At 48.1% G+C, this 23127-nt stretch overlaps 1 protein-coding gene across 17 annotated transcripts in view; it reads left to right on the forward strand.

The window, feature by feature from the left end:
- The window catches only part of TRAPPC9 (trafficking protein particle complex subunit 9), a 714602-nt gene that overhangs the window by 170215 nt on the left and 521260 nt on the right, over positions 1–23127 (forward strand). For all 17 annotated transcript variants that reach the window (XM_054246591.2, XM_078353100.1, XM_078353106.1 and 14 more), the window contains one exon: positions 7037–7200. In XM_054246591.2, coding sequence (XP_054102566.2) covers positions 7037–7200 — 164 coding nt within the window. The remainder of the gene's footprint in view (positions 1–7036; positions 7201–23127) is intronic.

Raw genomic sequence — 23127 nt, forward strand, 5'->3', positions numbered from 1 at the left:
CCCAAAGTGCTGGGATTCCAGATGTGAGCCACTATGCCCAGCCAACTCTTATCTTTTAAGAAACAGTTTTGATCTTGTTTGTTTGTTTTTAGCATGATAGGAAACCATAAAAAAGAAAGAAAAAGAAATCTCAGGAGTCTCAGAAGCAATTACTAGAAATGATTTGTGTTGATTTTTCCCTCTAGTGTTTTATCCATCCTATTTAAAAATATGTCTTTGAATAGTTGAGATTACAGCATGTCATACATAGTGTCATAGATTACTTTTTGCATAACCACGTAACCTAAGCTTTTCTTCATGTTTTTACAAATTCTTAAAAAAATTCCCTTTTAATTGCTTCAACAAAGCACATCATAATGATATCTCAGAACTGCGTACCCATTAGTTTCCTTGCTATTGGAATTTGGGATGATCTCAATTTGTTTTTGTTTTTTTTTTTTTGAGATGAAATTTTGCTCTCTCGCCCAGTCTGGAGTGCAGTGGCGTGATCTCGGCTTCCTGCAACCTCTACCTCCCAGGTTCAAGCAATTCTCCTGCCTCAGTCTCCTGAGTAGCTGGGATGACAGATACCCACCACCACACCTGGCTGATTTTTGTATTTTTAGGAGAGATGGAATTTTGCCACATTGGCCAGGCTGGTCTCAAACTCCTGATCTCAAGTGATCCACTCACCTCGGCCTCCCAAAGTGCTGGGATTACAGGCATAAACCACCATGCCCGGCCTGTTATTGATTTTTTGCACTTATGAATAACACTTAATAGATATCCTTTTGGCCATTTCTATAAAATGTGTCTTGGGACTTTCTGAAAAAAAATTTTTTTTTTGAGACAAAGGCTTGCTCTGTTGCCAGGCACCAGGCTGAAGTGCAGTGGCGTGATCTTGGCTCACTGAAACCTCTGCCTCCTGGGTTCAAGCATTTCTCCTGCCTCAGCCTCCTTAGTAGTTGGGACTACGGGCGTGAGCCACCATGCCCAGCTAATTTTTTTTTGTATTTTAGTAGAGATGGGGTTTCACTATGTTGGCCAGGATGGTCTTGATCTCTTGACCTCATGATCCTTCCACCTCGACTTCCCGGAGTGCTGAGATTACAGGCCTGAAATGTTTTTAAAATCTGTTCATGTGTTAAATAGAACCTTTGATTTGCCAGTTGCTGTGCTGGGTGCTGGGGCTATAGCAGCCATATGACAGTCCTGGTCTCTGTCCTCATGGGAAGTTCTGTCGTGTGGGGAGACTGATGAGTTGCCGAATAACCACAGTGCACCATTGTCAGGACTCTGATGGGGGAGGTCCCATGTGCTGGGGGAGGTCATGGACTCAGGAAAGTTTCCAGGAGGTGACACCAGGCTCAATGGGAGGGGGCAAGGGAATAGGCTGGGTACGGGGGCAGGCAGGGCCGTCTTCTCACAGAGGAAGGAAAGGTGGAGACAGTGACATACAATTGGGGAATCAAATGAAACACAGACCACGTTTACTCAGAAGGGATCACAGGCCTGAGTGTAAAAGCTGAAAGTGTATAACTTTTAGAAGAAAATAAGAGAAAATGATCATGACCTTGAATTGGGCAGAGTTCTTTGGTGTGACACCAAAAGCAGGATCCATAATAAAGCGTTGACAGATCGGACTTCATCAAAATTAGAAGCGTTTATGCTTCCACAGACACCAGTAAGAGAATGAAAGTTATAGACTGGAAGAAAATATTTGCGTATTAAATATCTGATAAAGAGTTTATATTCACATTAAGAACTTAAAATTTAATAAAAAGAAGACAAACAACGTAATTTAAAAAATGGACGAGAGATGTGGGTAGCTGTTTCACCACAAGAGGTACAGATAGCTTGCACGCAACCTGGAAGGATGGTGGCCGTCATTAGTCTCTAGCACCACGTTAGGCCCTGGTTCACACCCGCTCAGGAGGCTCACGATAGCAGGGGTGCAAGTTGTCAGAGAAGCTGGACCCCTCATGTGAGGCTGGTAGGAATGCTGATGGGCCATCCCTTTTGAAAACACATGGGCAGTTTCTTTAGAAGTTACATATAACTTTACCATATGACCCAACAATTCCACTCCTAGGTGTCTGCACAAGACAACTGAACATATATGTTGACCCAGAAACCTGTACGCGCATGTTCATAGCAGCATTGTTCACAATCAGAAAACTGGAAAGGGCCCAGATGGCTGTCAGCTGGTGAAGGGCTCAACAGAATGTGGTGTGTCCCTGCAGTGGAACAGCGCTCCACAACGAAGGGACGAAGGGCACGTGCCCCAGCGCAGACCAGCCTCAGAAGCAAGCTGCTGAGTGCGAGAGCCAGACGCGAGAGGTGCAGAGCCTGAGTCCTCTGATGTGAAACATCCAGAAAGTCAGCTCTCTGACTGCCTCAGGCTGGCAGTGGCATGGGGACTGAACCGATTGGAAGTGCATCTGCCGCGTCTCTGTGGGGTGCTGGACGTGTTTTAAAACTGGGTATCAGTGATTTGTAAATTTAATGAAAATGATTGCATTGCATACTTAAGCTAGGTGGAGTTTATAACTCCATATACTGTTTAGAAAGATGAATTTTGGCAAGGCTTCAGTGTTGGGTGGACACATGATTTCCGCTGAGCCTGCCACCAGGACTTCCGGGCTTGGATGTTTCTGAGCACATTAGCTCGAACAGCCAGACGTGCAGACTCCCAGCTCAGGCTTTGCTGCTGAATTCTGCCACCGCTGTCTTTAGAACTGTGGCACCCCGTGGGCGCTAGGCTAGGAAGGACACTAGCTCCAGCTACAGTTTTTCAGCACGTGCTCGCAGCCCTGTACAGAGCACCAGCCATCCATCGAAAGCTGGCAGTGAACCCTGAGAGAGCTGATGAAGGAGACCACGGCTCTGGCTTTAGCTCAGTGAGCCCCAGCCAGCGCTCCAGCAAAGGGGCGGGAGTGGCTTACGGCGAAGAAACACTAAAGGCTGCTGTTACCAAAAAGGAAAAATATCTTGAGAAGAGGTACTTCAACTTTGTCATTTGTCCTGCTAATAAGGCCTCCCTGAAGGTCCCTGCCAGCTGTAAAAGGCAGTGAAGAAAGCGGGTCCTCTGCTTCTCTTTGCCCCCCACCCCATTTTTCTCCTGCATTTAGAATTGTTTCCAAAGATAATGCCCCTGACCCACCATTTTTATTGTCCTGTGACGGGAGTGCACAAATGCTCTGGTACCTGCTACCTCTCAATAAGAAGATGTGCTGCCGTGGGTGGCCACCGGGAAACTGGAGGAATGTGGATCCCAGCTCACCCTGCTGACGACCAGGGGCTGGAGGAAGAGGACCCAGCGGAACTGATTCAGAGTTAAAATGTTTGTTTTTTATGTCTTATTTTAAAAAATTGTACATAATGTATATGTTTTTCTAAGGTGATTTCCTGAAATAAAATGTGACTGTTCTTTAAGTAGGTTTTGGTTGCTATTAATCTAACATGAATGTTTCAGTGACTGATTCGTTAAATTTACTCACAGACATTTATTGACACCTACCATGTGCTTTGGTCCTACAGGACTAGCAATGAATGAAAACTGCCCTGGACCTAGGCCTCTCCCCTTGTGTGAGCTCACAGCCTGGAAGGGAGGAACTCAGACTAATAGAGTCAAATTTGCTAACCGGCCCTGTACTATGAAAACAAAAGTGAGGCTGGCCCTGTCTTTGGGGTTCAGGAAGGCTTCATAGAAGATGTGATATTCAACTGGGCTTTATAAGATCCAAAACAATTGGTCAGATAATCAAGCATAGAAAAAAATGCAAAGAAGAAGGAACGATAAATCAACCAACCCAATAAACACAGACCATGGCACAGGAGAAGTCAGTGCTGAGATGCAAACACAGCTGGGTCAGATGAAATGTCCAGAAGAGGCAGATCTTCAGAGATAGAAGGCAGCTCACTTGGCAAAGCAGGGTCAGATGATGAGGCCTGCTTTGCAGGGAGTTCTCAGGAAAGGCCTCTGCAGGGAGACATGCAGAGGAGCAGAGCCTTTAGCCAGCGGGTGGGACATGGCAGGGAGCACTCCAGGATGGGAGTCAGACGTGCCCAGATGGAGCCTGGCTAGAGTGGAGCCTTGAGCACTGACGGACGAGGGCCGAGGTCAGGAGCAGGAAGTCTGATGGCATCTCCTGTGGAAATGCATTGTCCCACCTTCTCCATGGCCAGGCAGCCATGCAGAGATGCGCTGCCCAGGGTGAGGCTCACCAGGAGGCAGCCGTGAAGTGTGCAGCAGGCCGCTATGTCCCAGGCCCATGTCTATACTGCTAGGGTTCTTTTCTGTGTTGCACAGTGCTTTAAATTTGAGATGCTTATTAATTTGTTCAATACATACTTATTGAGTACCTGCTGTGTGCCAGGTACCTGGCTAGGTAGGAGCTGATAATGCAGAGATTAAAAGTCCCGGCTGGGTATGGTGGCTTATGCCTGTAATCTCAGCACTTTGGGAGGCTGAGGCAGGTGGATCACCTGAGGTTAGGAGTTTGAGACCAGCCTGGCTGGTGAAACCCTGTCTCTACTAAAAATACAAAAAATTAGCTGGGAGTGGTGGTGTGCCTGTAATCCCAGCTACTCGGAAGGCTGAGGCAGGATAATCACTTGAACTCAGGAGGCGGAGTTTGCAGTGAGCAGAGATTGTGCCACTGCACTCCAGCCTGAGTGACAGAGTGTGACTTCGTCTCAAAAAAAAAAAAAAAAAAAATTGTCCCTGTCTTGAAAAAGTTTTGGGTCCAGTGCAGGGCTGGGGAGGGCAGAGCTACAGGAAGGGCAGCTGAGCCCACCGAGTGCTCGGGGGACACAGATGTGCCTAGCTTCAGGCACCAGTGATTCCCCCTTGCAGTTCCTATGCTGCTCAGACCTAGGGGCTGACTCACCCAACAGAGACCACGTATTAGGGGCCATCTCCTTAAAAAGGAGAGTCTCGCTGGCATAGACCTTCGTCCTACCTCCCCTGTTTGCTGAGGTAAATCCATAGTCCCACACTGGAGTTTCTCTCTGCAAAGAAGCTCCTGGTCCTTATCTCCTCCTGGGAGGCAGGACCTGGCCCTTGCCCAGCCTCTGCAGCCCCTCCCAGGGGGCGGGACCTTGGCTGGAGTGGGGTCCCTGCTGCCATCTCTAGTGCCACGGCCTGTTCAGGATTCAGCTCCTTTTCAGGGTCAACCTGAGTCCCCCCCAAGCTCCACTGCTCGTGACAACTGGGACGCTGCAGCTGGGACCGTCAGGGCCTGTGTCACAGCCAGGCCCTGTGACTGCCTGCTTGTTCAGCTCTGGGACCTTCTTTCCTTCTTTCCTTACAGTGTCAGAAGCATTGTTTGGTTTTATCTTAAAATCCTGTTGTTTGAGACACAAAATAGTGAGTCTTGGCCATGCTTTATTTTTCTCCTGACACCTCCTCTGCAAATCCGCATTGACCACAAGCTTTCTTAAGAAAGGCTGCCTGCTAAAAGATGGGAAGAAGCCATTTGTAGTAAGGACACAAGTCCAGTTTTCCTTCCTTGATAGGAAGTGTCTTTCTTGAGTCATGAACGTTAAAGGTATATACATTCCCAGGAGCTTGCCTTGATTTATTATGTAATTATTTCACCAAAGGTTCGTTTGGATGCCGAAGCTCCTCAGTCAGAGTGTGCAGCCCGAAGTCCCCAGGAAGTGCGTGCCGGCTCCATGAGCTTGGCTCGTGTTAAGCAGCATTTCTTTCCTTGAATGGCAGAGGTGTGAGCCTGGAACATTGTTTTCTGTGCTTTGGACCAAGTGTGTGGTAGCAAGTGCTCCCATGGCGTGGGAAGCATATCCAACTGTGATCCTATGTGCTGTACCCGGGAGCAGGGCTAAGAGGAGCTGGGTATCGGAAGGGCAGCTGGAGGGTGTCTGGGTGGGGTGGTCCACTGTCCGCTTAGCGGACTTCGTGAGCCATTCCTGGTTGCACTAAGCACACGATGTTGGCTCAAATTTGTTGGAGTAATTGCGGCTCCCTGCGGAACTCCTTCAGTACAGGAAGCAGGTAGTGGGGCCCTCAGGAAACCCTCAGGGCCCAGGAGAACATGTCTGCCAAGCCCCTCGGCCGCCTCCTCTAGCTGCCCCTTTGTTTTGTGGCCAAACTTCTCCAGGGAGCCCTGTGGGCATTTACCATCACCTGCCACATGCCTCTATTTGTCGTCCGCTGGCTTCTGTCCCCATTTTGCTACCAGATATCTTTTCTCTGTGGTCACCAGTAACTTGCTTCCCAACCCACTGTTTGCCACTTGTCGGTTAGGAAGGACACAGCCAGGACGATTAGCTTTGTGGATTCAGTTAAAGTCAGTAGAAGTCAGGCGAGGGCTTACAGGCTGAGAGCTTTAGTGCAGGAGCCTGGGGAGGCCCCGGCCTCTGTGCTGCAACTTCATCTGGCCTGGCTGCCTGCCCCACGGTCCCGGGCCTCACCTGACTGGTGCGAGGATGGAGCCCCACAGACACGACCTGACCTCAGGACCTGGTCCAGCTGCCCTGTGTGACACTGGGTATTGGTGGGCCTTCCTCACTGTCCCTGTAGGAAGGGGTCTGTTGGACAGCTTCTCATGTCTCTTTGACCTCAGTTCTCGTGCTATTAGCTGGAATGGTTTGTAGATGTTTTCCTCTTGACTCTATAGATTTTCCCAAGGCACTTCTAAACATGACATTTTTTAGATTTCGAGAGAACAATACCGTGATTCATAGTTTATTTGAATCAACTCATCATTTAATTTTTGTCCTCCATAACTTAGTAATTAAGTGTTTGTACATGTCACGTATGCATGAGAAATGAAGGCTGAGTGAGGGCGTTCATGTTTATGACACACAAAGACCCGGACGTGTCTGTATGAAGAAAGCACGAGGCCTGTGGCAGCTCGGTTTTCGTTCCTGCTAGCTGGGTACTGAGCTCCATGCGTGAAGCCAGGATTTCCTAACCCCTGTTCCTGAAATACACGGGTATGGTGATTCTTCTGGCTGATGTGAGTAATTCTAAAATGACCTTGGCTTCTTCCTTCTTTCTCCTTTACATTTCTTCTTCTTCTTCTTATTTTAGGTCTGCACATTCGTTGCAACCTTCCTCTGGTGATGAAATATCTACTAATGTATCTGTCCAGCTTTACAATGGAGAAAGTCAGCAACTAATCATTAAATTGGAGAATATTGGAATGGAGCCACTGGAGAAACTGGAGGTCACCTCGAAAGTTCTTACCACTAAAGGTAGATATCTTAAGCAGTTTTGACCCTGGGAATTTTTGTATTGTTTACTTGTGGAAGAGATGCTTTAAATACTCAGTTTTCAGAGAATCCAGAAACAGCTTCCTCTTTTAAATTGGTGCCATCATGACAGTGGGAAACCAGTTCTTCGTGAAGAACACACACCATAAGACACAGGGACCAAGCACATGCCTGTGTATCCACCGTGCCCTTTCCCAGGCCTGGACATCCATCAGCTTCTAGCAGAACTATTTCTTGAATGAGTGAGAGAGAAGCATTAGCAGGTCTGGAAGCAGTCCATTTGGGATCCACCCCGTAATACATCCAGCCTGTGTTTCTTGGGGTCAGGGCACCTGTGTTGAAATTTTGACTTTACCATTTACCTGCTATTTTTCCTTGGGAAACTGTTACTACTGTGCCTTAATTTCCTCCTGGGTAAAAAGGGGATTTAGTATTTGGCACATACATTACAAGAGTAACCTAGGGAGGGCGTGTTTGGCAGGGCACCTGGTGTGTCAGAGGCTAGTGAGTGTATTGATCAAAGGGGGAATGTATTGTATAGGAGGAGGGAAAGGTATCAAGAGTAATATGTGGAAATAAAACTGGGTAATTTAATAAAGGTAGAGAAATTGTAGGCCAGTGAGACCAGAGAATGAAAAAGAGGGAAAGCAAATTAGCAGAACTTTGGGGTGTTTCACGTGCTTTTGATGAGTGAGTGAGATGAACCAGGCACTCAGGGGGTTTGACTAGTTCTGGTGAAGTTTCCAGTAGAAGATGTATCAATCACATGTTATTTCCTGGAAGAGGGCTCCCTGCCCATGCCCCATGCCAATGACATCATAATGTTTCTTAGAGGTAGAGCCACAGACCATGCCAAGCTGGTTAGTTCCAGCTTGAGGGCAGGTCCAGGGCTGAACTAGGGAGAACTTGCAGGCAAAGAATGATGTCATGAGAAGATGGGTTTGGAGTGTGTTTGAAAAGGTTCCTTTGGGCTTGTACCGCTCTGGAGAATTCCAGGGTATCATCTGTATGTGTATTTCCTCCAGCGATTTTGATAGAAATCTGTGTGTGTAGAAGGTAAAGCATGAAGCTATACGTCTGCATCGTCTAACCCAGTCCCCCTGTCCATATCTGCCCTGGAAGGAGCCTTGCCCTGGGGAATGATCCAGACTTGTCCTTTAGTGGTTTGTGTGCATGGTAATGGTACTGGACCCATGGAGCAGCCCACCTCGTGCATGTGTTCTCTGTTCTTGTTCTTGCCTAGGAGGGCTAAGCACGGTCTCTGCATAGAGGTGTCAGAAGAGGAGCATTTCTGTTCTACTCTTTCTCTTGAAATCTCCCCCAAACAACAAAGTATGAAGAAACAGTGAAAATAAGACCATTCCCTGTGAAATAAGGAAATCATTTCAACTGCACATCACAAAGCATCTGCTACAAGTGTCGTGGAAGCTGGGTCAGAGGGAGGGTCAGAGCGGAAGTGGGACTCTGGGAGGACTTAGGAAAAGCTGTTCCCTGAGAGTAGGCCACACAGCACCCAAAAGTACCCCAATAGTGAAAGCCAGGCGGTGGGCCTGGACAGGCGCCCGCAGCAGCAGGAATGCAGAGGGGCTACCTTTTCTGTGCCAGGCCCTTGGCCAAGAGAGGGGAGACCAGGGGTGGGAAGGTAAGGAGGCGATGGAGCTCACTGATAGAGAACTGTGTGTGAAAGGCTTCACTGCAAACCTCAGCCGTATTTTCAACAGTAAAAACCCCGGGCAGCCTGCCTCTGGGTAAGGGAGCTAGTGGCACAGCAGCCCAAGCCAAGCTGGATCACAGCAGTCGGGGACCAGGTCCCTCCTCCTGTCACTCCAGGCAGGAGACAGGCCACGCCGGAACAGAAAGAATCGCTGTGAGCAATGGCCTACAGGTGTGAAGCAAACAGGAGGTGCGAGGAGGGAGGCAGCTCCTACCTTGGGCTGGGGCAGCCTGTGAAGAGGTTGGACGAGCCTGGCCTAGAAGTTGAGAGGAAGTACCCGGGAGTGGCAACTGAGACCTCGGAGGAGTGGCCCAGCTTGGTGCTGGAGTCTCTGAGCTCGGGGCACCCAGACCTCTGGGGAGGGCACTGTCTGGCCCCACTGTTCTGTAAAATAACACTAAGAATAGTACGTACATCTCACTGGACTTAACTGAGAATTAAATGAGATATGATATGTGAAGCACTTGGGACAGTGCTTGGCATATAAGCACTAGATGTGTTCTCTGCGGTTACTACTTGGCATTGTTTAGGTGAATGTGCCCCTCCAAATCTCATGTGGAAATGTCATCCCCATTGTTGGAGGGGGTCCTGGTGGGAGGTTGTGGGTCAAGGGGGTGGATTCCTCATGAATGGCTGGGTGCCTGTCTCTCCTGTTGGCTGAGTGGAGGACATAGACAAGCATGTGGGATTCACTCTGCGATTTCAAATGTGTGGCATAGCTCTGCTGTAGGCGCTGCCCTCTCCACACTGGCTCTGTGCAGGCCAGTGCCTCTGCCACTCTGCTTAGATGCTGCCTCCTTCCTGGAGAGGCCTTCCTCTGCTTCCTGGTCAACTGAGGTCGCATTTTAAGGTCCAGCTTCTGTTCTGCCTTTCTAGACTACCTTAGTCTTTGGTGTTTCTCTCCTTCCTTCCTTCCTTCCTTCCTTCCTTCCTTCCTTCCTTCCTTCCTTCCTTCCTTCCTTCCTTCCTCCCTCCCTCCCTTCCCTTCCTTCCCTCCCTTCCCTCCCTTCCCTCCCTTCCCTCCCTTCCCTCCCTCCCTCCCTCCCTCCCTCCCTTCCTCCCTCCCTTCCTTCCTTCCTTCCTTCCCTCCCTCCCTCCCTCCCTCCCTCCTCTTTCTTTCTTTCGAGTCTCACTCTTTGAGATGGAGTCACCCAGGCTGGAGTGCAGTGGCACGATCTTGGCTCATTGTAACCTCCACCTTCCGGGTTCAAGCAATTCTCCTGCCTCAGCCTCCTGAGTATCTGGGATTACAGGTGCCGTTACCATGTGTGGCTAATTTTTTGTATTTTTAGTAGAAATGGGATTTCAACAAGTTGGCCAGGCTTGTCTTGAACTCCTGACCTCAAGTGATCCCCCCAGCTCGGCCTCCCAAATTTCTGGATTACAGGTGTGAGCCACCGCACCTGACCATCTTTGGCGTTCCTTATGCCTCTGACTTCATCTGGAACTTACTCTGTATCAACCATCGTTTCCCTCCTCAAACTTTCATTACGGAAATAAACATGCAGAGGAATTGCAAGAATTTTATAGCGAACACTTACATACCAACCATCTAGGTTCCGTAATTAACATTTTGTTCCATTTGCTTTATCACATATCCAGCTTCCTAGCCATCCATTAATTCATCCTATTTTTTAATGCAGTTTAAAGTAAGTTGCAGATTTCAGTATATTTTACCCTTAAACGCTGTAGCACATGTATCATTAACTAGAGTTCACTTTTCTTTGGTAAAATAAATGTGCAGTGACATGTATGAATCTTGTGTACCATTTATTGAGGTTTAGCAAATATATGTATCTGCCCTTATCAGGATATAGTATGGAACGTTTCCGCCACCTTAGAAAATTCCCACGTGTTCCTTCCCAGCAAATCCCTGCCCCTCCCCTGAGTCAAAGTACTCTTTCCATTTATCTGGTCAGCCTAGTGAGTATTTCCTAGTGATGATGAAGAAGGTGAGGAGCACTGTGGCAACTGGACAGAATTCCAAGGGAGATGCTTTTGGCAGTGGTTCACACCGAGACCGTCAGCATGGTTGCCTTCTCTCCCCAGCCCTCAAGCGTGGTTGCCCATCATGCCATGCGTCTTTTGCTTTTGTTATTGTGTGTTTTTCTGGGCTTCTCTCTAGTCAGGGTCCCAAGTCAGTCTGAGGATGCATAGGGCACATATGGCCACCCTGACTTTATGCACAGGGGAAGTGGAAGCAGAAGAGGTGGATGGCGGCGTCAGGTCACAAGGCAGCTGCAGGAGGAACCGGCACAGGAACGAAGTCCTTCTCATTCTCAGCTCTTGTGTCTTTACCTGTAAAGTATGACAAATGTCAGTAGATAGCGTGGCAGAGCCATTTTCAAAACATCACAGTTGCTTGTGAAAAATGAAACCTATCATTCTTTTTAATTCTTGGTCCAAGCTGTAGTACATTTACATGTGGAATTACATTAATGAAAGCAAACCATCTGTTTCCAAATATACAAAGGGAGTCATTCCTGTCGCTTTAGTCCTGCAGTACTGAAAGCTGCCGGTGTGAACGAGCAGAGGACCTGCTCTCAGGAGATGGGAATGGGAGCAGGAGCCGCCGGTGGTGGAGAGGCCGGGGGCAGAGCAGAGACAGTACAGGATTTGGTTGCGGATGGGAAGTGTAGGAGACAGTACAGGGTTTGGTGGATGTGAAGTGTAGGAGACAGTACAGGGTTTGGTTGCGGATGGGACGTGTAGGAGACAGTACAGGATTTGGTTGTGGGTGTGAAGTGTAGGAGACAGTACAGGGTTTGGTTGTGGATGTGAAGTGTAGGAGACAGTACAGGGTTTGGTTGTGGATGGGAAGTGTAGGAGACAGTACAGGGTTTGGTTGTGGGTGTGAAGTGTAGGAGACAGTACAGGATTTGGTTCTGGATAGGAAGTGTAGAAGACAGTACAGGGTTTGGTTGCGGATGGGACGTGTAGGAGACAGTACAGGGTTTGGTTGTGGATGGGAAGTGTAGGAGACAGTACAGGATTTGGTTGTGGGTGTGAAGTGTACGAGACAGTACAGGATTTGGTTGTGGGTGTGAAGTGTAGGAGACAGTACAGGATTTGGTTGTGGATGGGAAGTGTAGGAGACAGTACAGGGTTTGGTTGTGGGTGTGAAGTGTAGGAGACAGTACAGGATTTGGTTGTGGATGGGACGTGTAGGAGACAGTACAGGATTTGGTTGTGGGTGTGAAGTGTAGGAGACAGTACAGGGTTTGGTTGTGGGTGTGAAGTGTAGGAGACAGTACAGGGTTTGGTTGTGGATGTGAAGTGTAGGAGACAGTACAGGGTTTGGTTGTGGATTGATTTTTATTTTAGCATTATCTTTATTCTAAGCTCGTTGAGCTTAGCTCCTTTAACTGTCTGTAAAATGTCTACTCTATGAAACTTTGCCACACGGGATGAAACGTCCCCTTCTCTGGGTTCCCATATGATGATTTTTGCACTACCATCCAGTTAGTGTAAGAGGTCTTTCTGGGTGGGTGGTGGTGGTGGTCTGTTTATTTCACTGCTACATCCTCAGCACCTAACTACTAAGAACAGTGTTGTCACATAGTAGGTGCTTTCGTGGTATTCACACTCTTACCAGCTGCATGGGGTTTTTGTGAGCTTGAAATGTTAACACAGGATGGGGAAAGCTCTTGGGACAACACGGAACTTGTGTGCTTCACAGATAACAGTTGTTCTTGGTGTGCACATCGTGTCTGCAGACCACGTCTGTGTGCCGGTGCCTGGTGCTTGAGGAGCCTGTGTCTTGTCCTTCCCCTTTTTCTTTTCCTTCCATCCCTGACACCAAGAGTCCCGTCAGGGCCCCCACTAGTCTCTGTACATATCTTCACCCCCTCAGAATAAGCCCCTTTTTCTTCAGACATGAGTCTTCAGGTAAAGAAGTTTCTTGCATTGTTTTCTCTCTGTTTCTTGTCTCTTCCTGCTTTCCCGATTTACTTTAATTCTTACTATTACAGACTCCCTTGAAAATTCCCTGCATTTTCAGTTGATGGTCAGGATCCGTGATATTCAGGGTCAGGTAGACCTTTGTGGCCTATCAGGAGTCTAGACTATCATTGGAGCTTTTGTGGGGTGAGTGTGTCCCTGTGTTCATAAATTCCTAACACAGAGATGACTGTTTATAACCCACCCCATTTCTGGACAAGCAGGGTCTGGCTGTGTCATGTAATTCTTCTACTTTGAATTCACATGTAAACAAGTTTTTTTTTCTTCTTCTTCTTCTCCTTCTCCTTCTCCTTCTTTCTTCTTCTTTTTCCTGTTTAGACAGAGTCTCACTGTGTCTCCCAGGCTGGAGTGCAGCGGCATGATCTCAGCTCACTGCAACCTCCACCTCCCGGGTTCAAGCGATTCAGCTGCCACAGTCTCCCAAGCAGCTGAGACTATAGGTGTGAGCCACTATGCCTGGCTAATTTATTTTTATTTTTAGTAGAGGCAGGGTTTCACCATGTCGGCCAGGCTGGTTTTGAACTCCTAAGTTCAAACGATCCATCCTCCTCAGTCTCCCAAAGTGCTGAGGATTATAGGTATGAACAACGATGCCTGGCCACTTATAAGCAAGTTGTTGTGTGCAGATTGTGAAAGACGTGAACTCCCGCTTCTGCTCACTCATAGACGTCATTGGAAGAAAGCTCAGATTAAGAGAAATTTACTATGTTAGTGTTTCCACAAATGTTCTAAGGTGTGTGTGTGTATAAAAACAGAAGCATACACACACCTGTATACATAAATGCACATTCACACCCCTTAATTTCTTCATTCTTCTGTTTAATATTTTAACAAAAAATGATGGCTCTGTATTGTTATAATTAAAAATTCATAAATGTTTTGAGGCAAGATTCTCTGTATTGCTTTTCTCCTGAATGTTGGAACACAGCCTCCTGGAGTTAAAGCTAATATTAATGGCTTCCTACATGTCTCAGGTGGACAGCGGCAGCAATTCCTCTGTTTTCATCAACGTCAAGTCACCAGTTTCACTTGATAGTCCTTACCTAAATGCTAGCATTTAAATAACGACTATTATTTCTGAAACAAAATTTCACAGGGGAAAAAAGTTGGTGACAGATGTCCCACTGTCAGTTGATGGCTCATTATTCCTGCAGCACGTTACTGTGTAGGATTCTGCAAAGCCTCTTCTGACACCCCGTTCTGTGCCACAGTAAGGAAGGGAGAGAACAGAAAGGCCCACTTTTAAGGTACAAACACGTATTAAATCTAATGACCAAGCTATGCAGCTTTCCACTGTGCTGTGGCTGCAGAACAGTCATCTCCGAACCATGAATTTCCTCTGTGTTACTTCTTAGCTATAAATACCTTGGCTGTTTGGCATCAGAGGGGACGAAGCTATTGCCTTGTGCATGGATTTGCTTGTTATTTAAATATGTCACTCTTAAGCCATGGAACTTAATACGCACATGAGCAGTGTGGTTAGACATCCTCTGAGAATACCTTATGCTTGGAAATAGTAGGATCCAAAGGTGGGACTTTGAACATTATTCAGTTGCTGGACGGGGCACGGACTGGGGAGGCAGTTTCGAATGTCTTCTGCACTCTGCTGCGTCTGTGGATGTGGAAAGGGCCGGCTGTCCTCTTGGTTTCTGTGTGCTTTCCCCTCTCCCTTTCTTGGTTGTCACTGCTACTTATTGTGTCTGTCGGTGTGTGTTGTAGCTAGCACGATGACAAGAACATGGGTTTCGGCGTCTCTTGTTATTAGCAGAGTGACTCGTCGTGAGCAAGCTGACTGACTGCTGCAGGCTTGGTGTTCCTCATCTGGATACTCACAGGGGTCCAGTCCCTCTCTCACGCGGTCATTCCAGAACATGCCTTCTTGTCTCTGGAGTACCCGACCCAGTGCTTAGCACAGGGTAGGTGGGTAGGAGTAGCTGTTAGGTGGCAGTCCCAGGACTGATGGTTTGGCTTCTTTGGTCTGCCAGGGCCTGGAAAACCAGAACATCTAAATTGTTAAGGACTCGAAATAAACAAATGCATGCCCGGCTTGGGGAAGACAGGTGCCTTTGTCTAAATTTCCTGGCTGGATCTCTCTCTCTTGCTCTCTCTTTTTTCTAACATGTTTCAGAAACAGTCTTAGCTTTCCCCTTGTTCTCATACTTTTTCTGGGATGGTGAATGTAACAATTCCCCAGGTGAATAAAGGTATACTTGCATTAAAACCATAGCAAATCCAAACCAGAAACCACTTGGTAGAGTCAGCATAAGCCCGGCTCATTACACAGCGAAGGAAGCTGGGAAAGGCAGGAGTGCGCAGAGACCTTGGGAGGCCACGGGCAGCACTGACAGAGAGGAGATGATTGGCTTAGTTGCTCCTGTTGACAAAGGGAAACCTGTTACCTTGTAATTCTCAGGACCTGAGGGGTTTGGTAATAAGCTGGCTGAAGTGCCGTATAAGAGCTACCCACCCTGCTGGGCTTTCTAACTTTCTGGCCTGTCTGTTTCCAAGGTGCTTTTATTAGGCTGTTTTTATAGAATCCTTTTCTCAAAAAAACATTATGGCAAGGCAGGGCAAAATTTTAGAAATTAGTCTTGGAGAAAAGTGGCTTCTACTTCTTGGTATTGTCATAGAATGGAGTGTCTTGGGGAGTGGGGAAAGGATTCAGTTTCTCTGATCTCTGCTTCAGTTTTCATACCCAATCTCACTTGCATATCTGGGTGTGGACAGAGGTAGAGATGGAGCTGGGCACAGCTGCGGCAGCTGGCCCTGGGTAGCCAGGCTAGCAGACTAGTCAGAAGCCCCTAGTCAGGTCACCCTCAATTTCAAACTTATTTATCATGGTCAACATTATAATATTTAGGATCAGACCGACTTTTGCTAGAGTCCTGGTATTGCCGCTTACTGGTTGGGTGACCTGGACCAAGTTGTTTGTGTCTGTGACCGTTGTTCCCTCCTACTGGAGCTGGCATTCATAGCTCTTTGGTTGTTATACTGCATATAAGGTGCTTAATACAGTACCTGGCTCCAGTTAGGGCTCAGTAAATACTAGTTCCTCCTGGAAGGTGCTGTTATCTTTGATGCTGCCGCCGTTGTCACCTTATTAAAATGTTAGCTCATTTGTCACCTTTCTAAAACATGTGGAGATGGTTTTCCTTTACTCAGTTCCTCAGCCCAGCACCCCATGAGCTCCCTCCTGTGTGGCTTGCTGCCCGCCTTTCTCCTTCCCTTGTTTTCTTGCACCCTTCTCCAGGATCCACTGTGCTTCAGGTGTTGTGCTTCGGGGAGCAGGACCACAGTCATCCCTGTCCTCGTGGAGCTCTGAGAGTAGTGGGAGGCTCGGTGGCAAGCAGGGACACGGTGCCCTCTGAAAGCAGCGGCAGGGCAGGGGCAGCAGAGGGAGCTTACTCTCAGCTCTTTCTTGGAGTGGTTGTTCCCTCTGGTGCTCGCCTGTCTGTCTTTATGGTTGCCAGCTGCCCTTCCATTTGCTGGACTCCTCAGCCGCCTGTACTCAGCACTTCCTATGTGGCGGCCATCGTGTTGGGCACTGGGGACACCCCGGTGAATGTGATCCAGGGCTCTGCCCGGGGGAATGCAGGATGTGCCGCCACAGCCCCTGCACTCCTGCTGCCTTTGGACACACTTTCTTGTATTCGGGACTTTTCTAACTCCCAGACGTCCTCTGTGCATCTCAAAGTCTATCCTTCATTCGCATCTCCATCCACTGCCGCCTCCTGAAAGCTTTCCTGAGCCCTTCAAGTAGCATTAATTATGCCACTCCTGCCATACATGGCATATATTCTGTTACAGTAACACTTACCTCGCTTGGCTTTGTATTATTCAACAATCAAACATTTACATCACATCGACATGCCAGTCACCATGCAGGCACATGAATAATACATGAACCCTGAACTCACAGCTCAGTGTAGGAGGCAGACGTGTGCACTGAATTGAACTGAATTCCAACTGCACATCCTGTATTTTTTCTGCTGCATGTTGACTAACCACAGTGAATGGATTTACTGGTGTGTCTCCTAAAAAGACATTGAAATTCCTGAATGACTAAAAGTCATTCAACTTGCTGCCCCCTCCTATACATGATTGCAGCGGCTTTCTTGTACGGTTCAGCGTTTTACACATTTCTAGGGTCACGCTGGAGAAGTTTACAAAACAAGTTGATCTTAAGACAAAGTGAAATGCCTTTTAATCAGTTCTGTGAGACCTGACGTGTTCAGCTCCTCAGGAGCATGGATGGGAAATAACGCAGGGAGGGTGGAGGGAATGAAGGTGTCTGGCCTGCCATTTGGGAGCTCCTGAAAATCAGATTCCCAGGTAATTGTTTGGGGCCTTTGGTATGTCATGGCTCTGTAAAAAATGAGGAAAATAGTACGCTTCTTAAAATGGAAATGCAGCATGATTTCACAGGCTTTTAGGATTAAGCAAGTGAACTTACGAAGGGGTGGGTGTAAAGCAGAGTGCTGAATCCTGCTATACCCGCTTCTGCATGGCCTCAGCAGCTTCCCTAAAATGGGTATGATAGCAGGACCTAGTCAGAGAATCGGTTTATGGATTTAATGAGACAACAGATGTACGGGTCTTAGTACCTGGTTTATGGGAGGACTCCATAGAGGTTAGCTGCCTGGTGATGGTGATTTAAGTAGCATTAACTAGCATGCAAAATATTTGTCTCCTCTCCCTTCTTTCCTTTCAGGTTGTGTTTGGCAGGTGCCCCCCACAGTAAAAATAGGTGGTATTTCTTTAGTTTCATGTCTCCATTACAAGTCACTCCTCCTGACCATGGCAAAGCGTGGTGGGCGTCGCACAGTTCATTTTGACAGGGTATGTAAGAAATGAAAAGCCATCCCAACAGGCAAGAACCATGCCGTCATGACAGTGTTCAAATTGAGCTGTAAACTTCAATCCACTACGATAGCTGAAAGAATGAGATATTTTCTATAGGTCTGGGACCCTAGCAGGTTCAGCTACTAGGACAGCAAGTCTTATTTCAGTTATATGCTACCCTGGCTTGGGGAATTAATTCAGCAAGCAGTTACTGAACCTGTTCTACATGTAATGGTATTGTACGTTTTACAGAAATTTTTAGATTCAGAGAAGCCTCATCTCTCATCTGGTCCCAGCTTTTGGGGGCTGCTTCTTCTAAACCCCCCCACACCACATCTTCCTATAATTAGAGACAACCTCCCCGGACTACATCTTCTTTATCTCTGTCCCTAGAACCTAGCATAGCGCCTGCCATGAGGATATTTTAAGACTGTGTGGTAAATGCCCATTGAATAAAGGAAATGGGCAGCAATAGAATGTAAAAACCAAGTCTCATCACAGTGCTGCAGAGAAGACAGAGGACTTTTGCCTGTATGAACTAGGCAGGTCCTGTGTGCCAAGGTGCTGTGGAAAGCCTTTACGTTGTCTCATTCTGTCTTCACATCACCTCTAACACGGTCACCATGTACTGACTGGGCGTCTTGGGATGACAGAGGACATGTCACTGTCCACGTTGAAGGAGCTGGGAAGATGGCAGTGTTAGGACTCAGATTCGCGTGTGTCTGACCCCAAAGCTTGTGTGCTTGGCCATTATATTTTCTTTTCTGCCATCTCTTTTCAAAGTACTCTCTCCCATCACCTTCACGAGGTTCTCCTCTGTGAGTGCTCTCCACCCAGTTATGATGCTGGTTGGGTTCACGGCTTCAGATAAGGGGCGAGAGGCAGTTTGGTCTTTGCCAGTCCTGGATCTGACTCTTGGTTCTGTTACTTATTAGCTGTTGGGCTTTGGGTAAGTTGCTTAAACACTCTGACTTTTAGTTGCCTCTTTAATAAACATGGACAGTGTAGCTCTAATGCGAAGTTCAAAGATAGGACTTAAGAGGTGGTGGGTTCAGTTATTGTCTTGTGTTCGCCTTCCTTCTTCCTCCAGGGTGGCCCTTAGGGAAATTCTGCCTTGACTTGGCAAGCCAAGTTAGCACGGGTAGTAGAAAGGAGAGGCAGAACTTACCTAAGGTTGGACTCGTGGTTTTCATTAGCCTGGGCACAGTTTGTGTAGGCATTTAATCACCTGCCAATTTTCATGGCTGCTGCAGAGTTAATCCACCACTTCAGAGAAGTTTATTCAGCTGGCAGAGGTGAGTCTGGGGACTTAAACAGTGATACAGATGTACCATTTGATTGTTGTCCGTGTCACCAATTCACACGATTGCCTGGCCCTCCTGTAGGACGCCACCGAAAGCATCGGCATTCGCTCAGAGGCCACCTCACTCTCTTGGGTGAGCCACGGTCCTTCGCAAGGTCAACCTTGCATGTGGGTTTGTGGGCCAGATTCATGGGCTTCTCGTATAGGAGTGTGTGTGTGTTTGTTTATAAAGTGTAATCTGTTCCTATTGTTGAAGATTTTAAAAATATAAAACAATTTGAAACTACCCATGACTCAGACAAACAAGAGCAGACAGGTATGTTTTCTTCTTTTTTGTTGTAAATGTTTGCATGTAGTTAGAATTAATCGTGCGTTCACTGTGGTATTCTGCTTTTCTCATGTAGCTCTTTTCCATCTGTTCTAAGGGTGATGTCTGGGCACATGTACACACTCAGCCTTATGCCCTGTCGAGTGCCTGCCAAGGGCCAAGCCCTGTATGCCGCTACATGGGGAGCAGTGCTGCTGGCCGCTCACCCTAATGTGCACTCACTGAATGCCAGGCACAGTGTTAGATGCTCTGCAGCAATCACACTTCGTCCATGCAGCTCGGTGAAGACTTGTGAAGATGATCCAGTTCGGAGAAGGAGACCGGGGCTTGAGGAGTGGGAGGAGTAACTAGCGTTGGTTGAGCACTTATTCTAAGCCAGGCGCTTTTGGAAGCATTTGACTTCTGTCAACTCATTGATTCTGCATGACGATCGTTTTATAGATGAGTAAACTAAGATACACAGACCTTTGGTCATGTACGGAAGGCTCACCAGCTGGAGCCAGGGTGCGAACCCAGCCCTTTTGTCCTGAAGCTGGGGATTGTAACTAGCACACACTCTGCATCCTGAGGTGGTGAGATTCAAAGGTAAGGTCTGGTCCCTGCCTTCTGTTTCTGACTGTTTGGTGGAAGAGTAAGCTGCTTGGTACCAGGGTGGTGTTCCTCTTGAGGAGCATGTGCTGGACCCTAGAGGAGTGATGGGTGGGAAGGCATCATAGGCAAGGAGCCTCCAAGGTAGGTTGTGAAGGGGGCGTAGAGTTTCTGTATTTGAAAAAGCAGTCGGGGCATTCCTGGCAGAGGGAGTGGTGTGTGCTGGCGGGTAATTAGGGCACAGCGATGAAGGGCGGGGAAGGAGAGCAGCGGTGAGGGGATTCCTGGGTGCCTGTTGCGCGACCTTGCCGTCATGTGCTGGTGCATCTGGAGATGGGCCTGAGAGCCCTCTGCTGCTGCTTCCATGGGGTGGGCTGTGCTGCCATAGGACAGGACCCGAAGGGGTGGCTGGTTCTTGGGGCCCGTGTTTCAGAAGTGGTCTGACAGGACACTTAGGAGGGAGGCTCTGCAGGGCCTCAGTGTCTCAGCTGTGTTAGAGGTTTACAGGGAGGTTGGCCAGTGCCCTTGCAGCCCCGGGATAGCCGTTTAAAGAAGTTGCTCCTCACTTCAGACGTTCCTGAGGCCTTGGGCCCGGGCCCCCAGCAGCCAGGCCCCATTGCTTTCCTGCACTAGTTTCATGTGGCCTGGCCTCTCTTATCCCATTCCATCCTGAACTGATTGACTGGCTCAAAAAGTGAATTGATCCACTGGGCACATATGTATAGAATGTAAGTTCTGGGAGGATCTTGGTGCTGTAAGCGGTTTGGAAGGGAAAGCAATAGCATCCATTTTGGGGTCAGGTGCTGGCAAAATCCCTTGAGAATATACCTAGCAGGCATGTGCATTTCTGGACTGAGGTTTAGACAGGAAGTCAGGAAAGTGTATAAACTTTAATGTGTTTTCCACACTATGTTAGGGCCACATGCTCCAAGAATAAAAGGATTATCAGCAAACATCGAAACTCCTGATGTTCTGTAGATGATGATAGAGGAAGACGATGGCAAGAGCAGTGTGTGTTGAGTTTTGAGTGTAGTGTCAAATCCCTTGTGTGTGCCAGGGAGCGTGTGAATGCAGAGAACAAGTCCAGAATCAGTCACACAGGATCATCCTCCCTCTTTTGAACTTTGCCAAGCCCTCTTGTGCCCTCAGGCCTTGTCTCAATGTTGTTCTCACCAGGGATTTTCCCTGGCCCTCCAGAGTTGGGCATCTGTTGTCTGTTGTGTGCTCTCGGGTACCCAAGATGGACTGACCCAGTCACAACACTTTGTCATCTTGGGTCTAGTTTCCTGCCTAATTTCTGTCTCCTCCGTCAGACCATGAGCCCAGGGAGAGCAGTCACTGGCTTGTTTGCCCACTGATGTGTTTTTTTGTGCTCACTACAGAACTCGACAACACAGAGCAGACGTTTCATAAATATTTATCTGAAGAATGACGACTTACTTTGCCAAAGGACAGTGACGTGGTTCTCCTCACATTCACATCCCAGTGACAGCTACAGACAGAAAGATCAACTCACACAGTTGGGTGCAGAGTGCTGGTGTCTGTCCTGGAGGCATGTGCAGGTGTTTGCCGGCCTGGCAGGAGGGCCTCCAACCTCAGAGCAAGGGCGGGGTGGTTGCATATCTGAGTGGATACTCTGGACCCGGGTATTCAAGTGCTCTAGAAAATCCAGCCGGGCAGAGAAGGTAGGGGGAAGGCATTTCCAGTATGGGCACATGATGGGGTAGAGGTCTGGACTTGAGAAAGCATTTGGCATATTCAGGGGCCCCCGGTGCTAGGAGTCTATTGATGCCATCACCAGATGTCAGCTTCTGAAAGGACACTTGCTTTCTCCCGCCCTCCCCTGTGTGCTCACACTGAATGGGGTCCTTTTCCCCACTTCTTGGCTCCTGTTTTAAGAGGCTTCTTTTCAGATCAAGGTGGGTCTAAAGTGGTGTTGTCAGGATGGTACCTCCGAGTGCCATTGGAAGAGAAATAGAAGGAAGGTAGACAGGTTGTCTCAGCACACAAGAGGCCCAGGCTGACGAAGCAGCAATTGCATTCTAAGCTGCCAGAGGACGGGGGTACAGTGACTGAGTGTGAGGGCCAGGGTTCAGTTCCTGACTCTGGGACATCCTAGCTTTGTACCCTTCGGAAAGCTACTTGATCTCTCTGAACTCCAGTTTGCTCATTCAGATGACATGGATACTGCTGGTGTAAGGAGATTTTGGGAGGAGCATATGCCCCGCACTGTGGTGATACTCAGGCCTCCGCTGTCCTTAGCATATGAACTTCAGACAGTGCCCGGCACAGAGGCGGAGCTTCAACAGCACAATACTTACTGGAACTGTCCCATCATGGAAGTAGCAGGCATGGAGGGCTATGAGCCCCATCCATGGTGGTCCTCTTTGCCAAACCTGAATAATGATAAGAACAGACACTGAACTGAGATTCACTGGGCACTGTGCCTGTCCTAAGTACTCTGTATGGTTTAAACCCACTAACCCTCACAGGAGCCCTAGAAGTAGGTATTGTTATTTCTCCCACTTTGCTCGTAAAAGAAGGGGAAGCTGAGACCCCATGAAAGTAACATGGCCAAGGGCAAGCTAGGAAGGCGGAGAGCTGCGGTTTGAAGCCAGGCCTGCAGTTTCAGTTGTGTTTCACCACAGCTTCTGCAGCTGCTCACAGATGCACCAGCCCCCCCAGAAGAGCACAGTAGAAAGGGGCTCCAGCGTCTTGTGGGAGGGTAGAGTCTCAGAATACACAGAGTGGCAACCAGGTGGAACCAGGTGGCCTGCCTGGGGCCCTGTGTGGAAGAGGTCACATCGAGCAGGTAGAGAACTGGCATGGCCTGAGAGGACCAGGTGGGAAGGAAGGACGCCAGCTACCTTCCTTACTAATGAGCCAAGATGTCCTGAGAGCCCTTCTGAAGAAGCGGGAAGAAAGACACCCCCACTTGACAACACGGCTTTGGGTCAGACTCTACTTTTCCTTCTGCTCTCTCATCTGTCAGACGGCTTTGAAGTTCTTGTCCTGTTTGGAGACAGATCTTTGTTCTTCCTCTGACTGAATGACGTACCTTCTAAAGGATAAATCACATATGTGAGTATCCACACATTCCCCTGAGCATCCGAGGGCCAAACGTTGTGTGTTGAAGCGGGTTTCCAGACAGAGAATTCGGTAACCTGTTATCAT

Source organism: Callithrix jacchus, chromosome 16 (genome assembly GCF_049354715.1).
Source record: "Callithrix jacchus isolate 240 chromosome 16, calJac240_pri, whole genome shotgun sequence".
NCBI lineage: Eukaryota > Metazoa > Chordata > Mammalia > Primates > Cebidae > Callithrix > Callithrix jacchus.